General features: G+C 45.5%; 2 protein-coding genes across 2 annotated transcripts; one reads left to right on the top strand and one right to left on the bottom strand.

Annotated features, from left to right (window-relative positions):
- Positions 1-637: 637 nt before the first annotated feature.
- On the top strand, positions 638-4,645 carry RPL7L1 (ribosomal protein L7 like 1). The gene is made up of 7 exons (XM_083835973.1): positions 638-789; positions 911-1,019; positions 2,377-2,540; positions 2,721-2,858; positions 3,114-3,223; positions 3,452-3,664; positions 3,908-4,645. Exons 1-6 carry the CDS (start codon positions 755-757, stop codon positions 3,658-3,660), a joined length of 765 nt encoding a protein of 254 aa, XP_083692099.1. The 5' UTR covers positions 638-754; the 3' UTR covers positions 3,661-3,664; positions 3,908-4,645.
- Positions 4,646-5,360: 715 nt separating this feature from the next.
- MAD2L1 (mitotic arrest deficient 2 like 1) lies at positions 5,361-8,187 on the bottom strand. The gene is made up of 5 exons (XM_083835974.1): positions 8,034-8,187; positions 7,686-7,832; positions 7,487-7,607; positions 6,934-7,037; positions 5,361-6,150 (listed from the first exon to the last, which is right to left on the bottom strand). Exons 1-5 carry the CDS (start codon positions 8,107-8,109, stop codon positions 5,978-5,980), a joined length of 621 nt encoding a protein of 206 aa, XP_083692100.1. The 5' UTR covers positions 8,110-8,187; the 3' UTR covers positions 5,361-5,977.
- Positions 8,188-9,944: the final 1,757 nt, after the last annotated feature.

Raw genomic sequence — 9,944 nt, 5'->3', positions numbered from 1 at the left:
TATGATTCTGTGCTTGTTCCTGCCTCTGCAACCTCTCCAGACTACAGTTTGCAATGCAACTCCCCATTCCCTGTCCCTATACCTGCTCCTCACACTGCCCCTACTGCCCCAGAGGTGTGATTGTCTTTTCCTACTGCACAGGGCCATGGCCATGTTTGAGACCCTTCCCTCAAATGTGGCTGTGCCCAGCTGCTGGCCTGCGCATCAGGTGTGCTGTGTGGCCCCCGAGTCCTTGCTTGGGCCTACATGCTCCTTCAGGCAGGACTTGCTGTTCGGGGGTGGGAATGGCTTCACTTGGAAGCCACCAGGAAGGGAGGGAAATGGTCTCATTCCTCCTGCTGAGGCCACCTGTGGTATTGAGGTGAGAGGCTGAAAGGAAAGATCTTTCGGAAAGGCATTTTGTCTGTCACGGGCTCCTGACATGGTGATGCTGCTCTTGCACCGGGACTGACACGTCAAAGCCTGAGGTCCGTGCCCAGCCACTGTGGCTGCCATTTGACGCCCGGTAGGTGCTGGGGGATGACTTCTTCCCCTCCCAGTCCTCGTGCCCCTCGAAGTGCGGCAGCATCCCATTTTAACACAGTCAGTGCTCGGGGCTGCCCTTCCACGGATTAACTTTTAGGTTCCGAAACAACCGCTATCTGGCCGTTATCCCTTCAGGGCGGGGACAGCCCCGAGCCGCTCCCCTTCCCTCCGTGCCCCGGGCTTGCAGCCATCCCGCCTCCCGGCGGCCATCACACGCCCCGCCCGGTGCATGCGCGGCGGCGGCGGCAAGATGGCGGACGGCGAGTGAGTGCTGCGGGGCGGGGGGGCAGCGCATCGGCCGCCATCGGCGGGCAGCGGGCGGCGGGCGGCCGGGGGGCGGCCGGGATGGCGGCGGTGCGTGTGACCGGCTGCTTGTGCCCCGCAGGCCGAAGCGGCGGATCCCGCTGGTGCCGGAGAACCTGCTGAAGAAGAGGAAGGCGTACCAGGCCATCAAGGCCACCCAGGCCAAGCAGGCGCTCCTCGACAAGCGGAAGGTGGGGGCCGGGGCCGCAGGGGGAGAGCGCAGCCGAGCGGGGAGCGGGGCGCCGTGTTAGCGGTGGCTGTGCTGCCTGGAAGCGGTCAGCTCTGCGTTATGAGCCTCCCCGGGGACCGTGCGCATCCCTGGGAGTGCGGTTGGTTAGCTGTGTATAGGTCGTCTCCTGGACGTAGTTAAACAGAGCGTCACGGTGAGGCCTTTTGCCACGCACGGGGTGACAAGTGCCACTGATGCGGGGACTCGCTGTGCCCTGTGAGCTATCTCCCGAGCTTGGGACCCGCTCTGCTGTGTCTCCGCTAAAACAGCCCGGGCCTTCCTTGGGAATGGCTTAAGGCTTTCCTTGGGAATCTACCTTTATGGTGTTTATAGGATTACGTGTAAAACTTCTGTTCTTTGCTACCTACTGTGTATGTTTTGTTACATATGTGAAAGGCCTGCTGTATTCCCAGAGTGAAAGTGGAAACCAAACTAATAATGTTCGATAGCCCCCTTTCAAGATTCTCATTTGAAAAAAGATCGTAGTGATGGGTCTGATCAAGTCTCTGCCTGCTTTGAAAATCTGAACTAATTTCACAGGTGATTTCCGATGTGAAATAAAACTAAAGACACACAACACTATACTCTTTAATTCAGAAGTGTATAATATATTTTAGATGTATTATTGGCTAAATTCATTTGGTAAATGCCAAGTACATGCCTTCCTCATATGAGGAAGTGCTGTGATTTAGGTGGATGTACTTGATCCTGAACTAAGCATAGGCATTTAAACATCTTTTGAATTAAATATGTTTTCCCTCCTCTCATAATTCTGAAAAGATTTTTTTTTCAAGTGAGCTGGGCTTTCTGTGTTTAAATGAGTAATACTCAGTTGAATGTTTCTTTCTCCTTTCTTGCATGTATACCTTTATAGAAAAGGAATTAAAAGTTAATTTCTTTTGGATGGTTACTTTGACTCACAGTGGACTATTACTTTATCATCTGTTTTACCCAGACATATGTTGTTTCTGGTTTTCCAGGTGACTAATTGAGCTGTGTATGTGGCTGTGTCCATTTGATTTCTCCTATGCTTGGAAGCGTTCTGGGTCTTGCTCTTTCTTACTCCTAACTTATTTTCTTCTGTGGCAAAACTCCCATGTTCACTGGAAGCTACAGCTAGCTGTTTGAAGTTTATAACTTTGCATGTTGTCCCTCAATTCTGTATCATTTGGGCTTGGATTTTCAAATCTATTTTCTTCTTACTGCCTCCAAAAATGAAAGAGCATAGTTCATGAAGTTCTGAATTTCATCTGACCTTTGAGATGCTAGCTTCTAAGATTGTTGGGAAGGGTAATCATTTCTTATCCTTTTGTCTTTAGCACCAGAAGGGGAAACAAATCCAGTTTAAGCGCCTTGAAACTTTTCTTCGAGATTCATGGCGCAAACACCGAGACGAGGTCCGGCTGAGGCGCATGGAGCAGAAACCTGGACAGGTGGCTGTGCCTAAGGAGCACAAACTAGCCTTTGTTGTGCGGATTACAGAGTAAGAAGTCTTTGTTACTCCCTATCTTTATTATTGCTACTGTTTGTAACTGTCATATCCTTCCTAAGCAAAGGAAGTGGGATCAAGCCAGACAGGTCTCTATGCAAGTAACCTGGGGCCATTTGGTGCTGTATTAAAGAAACACGGTAACCGTTAGTACTTTTTTTTTTATCAATTCAGGATTAGGGGAGTGAGTTTGAGGGTAAGGAGAGTGATCGAGTTGCTGCGGCTGAGAAAAATTTTCAGTGGAACATTTGTTAAACTGTCTCCATTAACGCTGAAGATGCTGCGGATTGTGGAACCTTACGTGGCGTGGGGGTAAGTACTATTCGCATGATTTCATAGCAGATTGTGTGTAAGCATCACATCTTTCCAATTTTTCATGTGCTGTCACAAATCTATAGCTAGCTGGTCCAGTAGTGGTCTTTGGCAACTTTACATTTAAATCTTGTTCCTTTTCATCTTTGTAAACATATATTGGTTACTTTCCTACTTAAGTACAAAGAATTGGAATGGGACTTTCTGCTGCATCTTATCTCTCCACTATGGAATCTGATTTCTGTTTTTGTACAGATACCCTAACCTGAAGTCTGTACGAGAGCTTATCCTGAAACGGGGCCAAGCAATTGTTAACAAGAAGAAGGTACCTCTGACAGACAATATGCTGATAGAGGAACATTTAGGTGAGGAAGAAGATAAGAAAATGAAGTGAATCAAGGGAAGAGGGGGGTGCTGAGAGTTTGCGTTCTGACCTGAGGGAAGGGAGGGAGAGAAATCCTGCGAGACTTGTATGTGGAGGACTGCAGTCCTTGGATAATGTGAATAAAGATAATACCACACACATGAGATGCGCCTCTGTGTGTGTGGTATGTGTGTTTGTTCATTTTATTTTCTTTTTTTTTTCCTTGCAGGGAACTTTGGTATTATTTGCCTGGAAGACCTTATTCATGAAATCTATTCAGCTGGGAGGTATTTCAGAAATGTCACGGAGTTTCTATGGCCTTTCCATCTGTCAGTGGCCCGCCATGCTGCACGTAATAAAGTGGGTTTCCTCAAGGAAATGGGTAAGCCTGGCTGCAGAGGTGAAGGAATCAACCAGCTTATACGTCAGCTGAACTAGACAGGTGAGGAATGCCTGTAGTCTAACTTCTAAATCCTATGTTACCCTTTATCTGTCTTCTTAAGAATAACTGTACTGTCACCAGGTCACTCTACGAAAGTGACTGTCAAGGTCAAATAGTGAAGATTGAGGGTCACATTAGGTATTGGCAAATCCTGATAGATTCCTCCATAAAGACTTGACTATTGGGAGATTTCATTAGTGACTGAAGTGACTGTTAATTCTATTTTTCTTTCTTGTTCTGCAGGGTCTTTGAAAACATCAGGATTTAGAACCTGTTCCTCTTCACGTGTAATTTTCACAGACCTTGGCTGTCTACAGTGATATGCTACATCTTTTGACTCTTGCTGCCTCTTAAAAAATAAACATAGATGATGATGGAGATACATTTTGGGCTGGTCCTTCTTGAAGAAGAAGAGAAACTGTATTTGGTGCAAGAAAAAAGTGACTTGAACTTCCTGGAGCAATATGACTGTGCTATCTGTAAAAGAAGGTGTTTTTTAACTTTTTTTTTTATATTCCTCACTGCCAGCTCTGTAGCAATTATGCCCTGAATAACACCTTTAGTATAAAGCATGGGTTGTCACTTCCTGATATAAACTTGTTACGAGTGACTTGTACCCAGTGCTTTTGTCCAGTCCTCCCCAAGGGAAGAAGTGCTTGAAATTGTTCTCGCTGTTGAAGTGTACCTCCGTGTAGGTGTAGATGGGTAGTGCAGTCAGCTGGTGGTTGCTGACAGGCAGAGGAAAACACTAGCTTTACTCCTCTGTTACCACAGGGAACAGTGTAACACTTCTTGAAGCAGCTAGATTGTATTTATTTAAAAATCTGTGATTTTGTCCTACTGATTTACAAAACATCTTTGCAGCTGTGCTAGATAGGGACTGCTGGAGATAAATATTCTCTGGTAGGAAAGCCCGCTATGTATACTTCACAGCTGTATTACAAAAATATTCAATACTTTTTAAATAAATTCTTAAAATGATATTGTTATACCACTCATGCTCTGATTGATTTATAACTGCTTAAGTGGGTAAGTAACAGACTGTTGCTATTGGGAGTTCTGAAAATATGCCATGGACAAAGAGAGAGCCCTGTGATTACTCAGTAACCATCCGTGTTAAACATGCTTCTCTACTTGCAAGAGGCTTACCTTACTTTCAGAATAACAGTAGAAGTACTTCAAATCTTCTAGATGGATGTTAATACTCTGGCTGAAATGAATACAATAGTTCAGCTGGAGGAGACCTTCCCAGATCATGTAGTCCAACTGCCTGACCTGTTCAGGGCTAACCAAAAGTTAAAGCACATAATTGAGGGCACTGTCCAGACAGCTTTTGAACACTTACAGGTGTGGGAAATTTGGTGAAGACGAATTAAGGGTACAAAAGGTTTTATCAACATTAGAATAAGTTAGGGATATTGAAACATGAAGGATATATGAACAAATCTGAAAGGCAACACTATTTAACCATTAGGTGCTGTGGCACACAGCTACTTGAAGACTCAAGTAGAGGGAAACTATAATTAATGGATTTCATACTGACTACATAGCACTTGTTCTCTGACTCAGGAAAGGGGTAAGGTACTTGAGGTTTGTGTTTTTTTCCAGAAGCAGGTATGCCTTTAGGTTACTGCTTGACAGGTAATAGCTGAAGTTTATAGACACATCTAAATTACAAATTACCACAATGTCTGACTTAAAATTTCAAGTTTTATTCCATAAAACAAGAATACAAACATAGAAAATGTTTGACAGACGTTAAAAAAAAAGATACACTGAAGCAGAACAGCACTCCCCAGAACTACAGAGGCCCCCTTTCTAACATACAAGGCTTCATGTATTTCAGCTTTTTCTGATAAACAGCTGCTTTCATTGTAAAGAGGTACACATCACTTCAGAATTGGTCTTGATTAGCTTTGGATTATTCCTGTTAATAGGAACATCTTTACGTGAAAGACTGGCACGTCAGGAGCAAGAATTTTAATGTCAGTCTGCTACTAGAATGTAGTTTATACAGGATCTGAATTCTACCAACTAATCCTAGACTCAAGCATTATTTTCAGTGAATTCTGTACAGCTTAGCACACCATTAGTTTGGTGTGTTCAGTTAAGAAAGGATTTAACTATCATAATGAACACCTTATTTAGACCTCTTTAAACAATGCCAGCATAGTCTAGTGTTAAACCACATTATCAGACGCGCTTTGCCGTTTTTCTGTACCATACTTCAGCAAGAGCAATAGTGTGTTCATAATAGCTGCACTATGAACAGAAACTATACAAGATGACAAGATACGTACAAGAACCCCTGTCTCAGGGAAAGGAATCCTTTTTGTAAGCTACCATACTATTTACTTTGTGGATCGTGGTAGTGAAGGAACGAAGGCGAACCTCTTCTGAATTGGCAATGAATTGTGGTCCTGACTCTTCCCACTTTTCTGGCACAGCCAAATCTTTATCAGTGTAAATCAGCAAGTCAAAGGCACCTGTAAACAAGAGGGAACAAATTAACAGTTATACACAGACAGGAAGATGCCATGTTTGAAGTTAGTGACTCCTCTAGAATTTGAGACATGCCAATGATATCAGAAGTTACACTAATACTATTTATGGGGAAAGAAAGAGCAGTTAAAGCATGAAAAAATAGTCCTGGTTAACATTCATATGCACAGCCATTTTACTTTTCTCCTGAAATGAGTATGATGCAATTTTTTGTTTTGAAATGTGTTGAAATACTGTGAACTGGGCTCTACATGGCAGTTACTTCAGATAATCTCAATGCTTAGTATTTATATGAGTCTGTCCACAGCTGTAGTCATAAAACATTTTAATTATGAAAAATTATGTTCCTCAGAGTATATTTAGTTTCATCAAGCTAGTTAGGTCACCTTGAACTGTAACTTTTTGACAAAAGAGCTTCAAGTAGTTTTTGGAGAAAGTCCCGCTAGCACCTTCTAATGAAGTTGTTCCAATTTCTTCAATGAGAGCTACAGCACGGTATGTACATTAGCAATTCTTTTCACTATTGTGCAGGAAGCAGCAGGGGACAATCCTTGAGAGTATTTTGTCAGACGCACTGCTTCCATACTGTACATATCTGCAGGAGATGATCTCAGTCTAACAAAACCTAATGCTCTCGAATGCAACAGTATATGACATTTCAAGTAATAATAAGAAAAACAAAAACCAAAAATATTTTCTACAATGGAAAAAGTTGTTCAGGCTTTCTGAAAATGTTTGATAGCTTTAAAGAAGTTGTGAATACTCACAGGCAGTTTCCAACAGAGGCAGAAAAGTTACTGTGGCAGTTATTTGTCTGATAACAGACCGAATTTCATCCTGAATAGCTTTCTGAGATTTTTCTCGGGGCACACTGGAAAAATAGGAAAATTATTAAAAAAGCAAATTTTCAACCTAGTATACTAACAGTGTTTTTTAAACACAGTTCTGCCAAGCTGCTGGTGGTTTGTTTGCTGTGATCCTTTAGAGGAGGGGCATTCTTTTAAGCCTTAGGTAAACAGGCTCGGAACACTGTCAGCTTTACTTTATTTTTGCTTGTGAAACTTCACAGTATTTTTAAGGAACACTAAGGTTTATTTTCAGTCTGGAATGGATGAGAAAGTTTTGGCAGAACAACAGGAGAGAAGCGGTTCTTCAAGCCACATCTGTTACATAGGATTTTAGGTTTGACAGGACACCTTCTGTGCTCTTAGTGAGACAAAGCTGCGGCAGCTGCTCAGAGGAGGCAGAACGGTGCTGACGCACACGGCCATCGCCTGGTGCCTGCACCACAGCCAGGCCCAGAGGCGCACCGTTACTCACCTCTCGTCCTTGGCAGTTTTGTCGCACTCTATGTCGAACTGCCACCGCTCCAGAACCTCGTTGCTTTCGATGCTGGAGATGACCACCACCAGGCGCTGCACCAGGCACTTGCAGAGCCACTCTGAAAGAAGCAGCCCGGGCAGTTAGCGGCGGCGCCAAGCGCAGGCAGCGACCCTGCGCCTCCAGACCCCCCGGGCACCTTTCATCTGCTCCACCACGTTGTTGAGGTAGTTCTTCAGCTCGGGGTCGGTGGTGACCAGCAGGGTGAGCCCGTACTTCTGGACGCGGGTGAAGGTCTCGGGGGGGTAGATGCCCCGCTGGTACAGGATGCTGTTGATCCCATAGGCTGCAGCGCAGTGTGGGGAGAGACGTGAGGCGGGACACGAGGCGACAGACCCCGCGCCCCCCCACCCCCCCACCGGCCGCCATTTCGCGTCGCAGCACGGGGGCGAGCGGGCTGCCTTCCTCCCCCTCTTCTTCCTCCCTCCTCCTCCTCCTCCTCCTCCTCCTCCCCCCACCCCTCCCGCCTGGCCCCGCAGCCCCTTACAGAAGAACTCGGCGACGATCTCGGCGCTGCCCCGCAGGGTGATGCCCTGCTGGTCCCGCACCGCCTGCTTGGCCATGGGGCCGCCCGCCCGCTCCCCGCCGCCCGCTTTCGAATCCCGGCCCCGCCCCTCCCCGCGCAGGCGCGGTGCCGCCGCCGCGCCTCCCCTCCCGCCCCGCGGCTGCAGGGCGCCTGCGTGCGGGGCGGCCGTTGGCGGGCGGTGGTTTCCGTCAGCGCGGTGCGTTCACGGAGGGGGAGCTCTTCACCGTCCTCGCTAGGAAGGGCTGTCGGGCACGGAGTAAAGCAGTTCTTTCCAGTTTAAATGTCTCACGAGTTTTGGGTGCTGTGGGGTCGGTGGGTGTCCGGTCCGTCCCGGCCCTGTGGCTGGGCTGAGGGAAGGGCGGGTTTGTGGGGCGGAGCGCCGCTGGGTGTCCCCGTGAGGGCGCTCCCCGGGTCGGGAGGGGCAGCGGGTGCCTGGGTTAGGGTGGCCTGACCTGTATGAGGCACTGAGGGGAGAACAGGCTTGTTTTGCCGGCGCTGCTAAAAGGCAGGCAGGGAGAGACCAAGCAAGGGGGACGAAACAGTCTCCTAGAGTCCAAGGGGTAATGGGTGACTCACAGAGGAGGGGGAATTACCTGTATGGTCCTTACATAGGCTAGGTGCTAAAAGAGTGAGTCAGTAGCGTGGTTGCTTATTTTGTCACAGCAAAATATTTTTCTCAAAAGCCGAGGCTATCTTTTGGTTCCAGTGTTTGCGCTGACAGGAAATACAGTTTGTTTTGGGGGTTTGTGCTGCTGTGATTAAAAAGAGTAATATGGTCCTGGACTCGTGTGCTGGAAATTCTGAAAGAGTCAAAATAGTTTTATTAATCTAGAGAACTTTATTCTGGGCCTTGATCACTAGTGACTGTGTTATACATTAGTCTTCTGAACAGAATATTTTTCGATTAAGTATAGGGTGCTTCAAGGCCTATGGTAAGCATTATTCATCCTATGGCAGCATTATCCATGCTAGGCCTGGCCTTTAGAAGTTAGTTTGCTGTTTTACTACACACCTTGTGCACTATGTTACCCTATATCAAAATGGCCTTAGAACCCTTTTTTCCCTCCTTGGCTTTTCATACGTTTTGCCCCCTCAGAGGTTTTCGAAGGGCTGCTTACTTGTGATTAACATAAGAGCTTGAAAGCACTGTTGCATGAGGACAGGCAAGCATAGTAGAGTTTTTGATCAATATTTACATGTTTCTCCTCCAACTGGCTTGTTACTGTAAAAAAAAACATGGAGAAAAAAAAACAACAACAAAAAAAAACCACCAAAACCAAAAACCCAATAAACCCCAATGCTCCTAGAAGCAAAATTCAGCTAAATATAGCTCTGTTGGATTCTTAAGAGTCTCCCACTACAATTAACTGATTTGATTTTCCATAAATTTGTTTCACTGTGTTTCGGTGTAGATGGCTTGAAGATCTGTTGTTGATGTGACTGTGCAGATATGCTTATCAACAACAGACTTAATTGCACCGTGCTCCCACGCCAAGAAAAACCCTTTGCATTTTGCAATTCTAATATTTCTGTCTCCTTGGGGAAATACTTTTCCCTTTTATAATGTGCCACTACTTCTCTTTTAATTTCTTATTTGTACTGTAAATGTAATCTAATGGTAGGAACTGCATATTTTCAATACTTCTGAACTTTTTGCAGTACAAAGCTCCTAATATTTTCCTTTGTCTTTTAACATATACTACTTTTTATATGGCCAATTCATTAGTTTTAAAAAGTTCAGTCTTTTTAGTCCATAAGGTAGCATCTTTCTTTTTCTTAACCTTTGTATTTCTTCTGCCAGAAGGTTCTTCATCTTCACCTCTATTTTGTCTTCATGTCAGCAAGACGTTCCTGTCCTTCCCTCTGCCAGTA

The sequence above is a fragment of the Anser anser genome (assembly GCF_964211835.1).
Source record: "Anser anser genome assembly, chromosome: 4".
NCBI classification, from domain to species: Eukaryota; Metazoa; Chordata; class Aves; order Anseriformes; family Anatidae; genus Anser; species Anser anser.
The sequence above is the reverse complement of the archived record's forward strand: the minus strand, read 5'-3'. Positions and strand labels throughout refer to the sequence as shown.

What these genes read in the sequence shown, in the direction of transcription:
- MAD2L1 (XM_083835974.1), bottom strand. Translation starts at nt 8,109, where the DNA reads ATGGCCAAGCAGGCGGTGCGGGACCAGCAGGGCATCACCCTGCGGGGC. An exon ending in CGTGGTGGAGCAGATGAAAG is followed by an intron (nt 7,608 to 7,685) that starts GTGCCCGGGGGG and finishes TGCTTCTTTCAG; the next exon opens with AGTGGCTCTGCAAGTGCCTG. An exon ending in GCCTCTGTTGGAAACTGCCT is followed by an intron (nt 6,151 to 6,933) that starts GTGAGTATTCAC and finishes TCTTGTTTACAG; the next exon opens with GTGCCTTTGACTTGCTGATT.
- RPL7L1 (XM_083835973.1), top strand. Translation starts at nt 755, where the DNA reads ATGCGCGGCGGCGGCGGCAAGATGGCGGACGGCGA. An exon ending in GGCAAGATGGCGGACGGCGA is followed by an intron (nt 790 to 910) that starts GTGAGTGCTGCG and finishes TGTGCCCCGCAG; the next exon opens with GCCGAAGCGGCGGATCCCGC. An exon ending in CGCTCCTCGACAAGCGGAAG is followed by an intron (nt 1,020 to 2,376) that starts GTGGGGGCCGGG and finishes TTTTGTCTTTAG; the next exon opens with CACCAGAAGGGGAAACAAAT.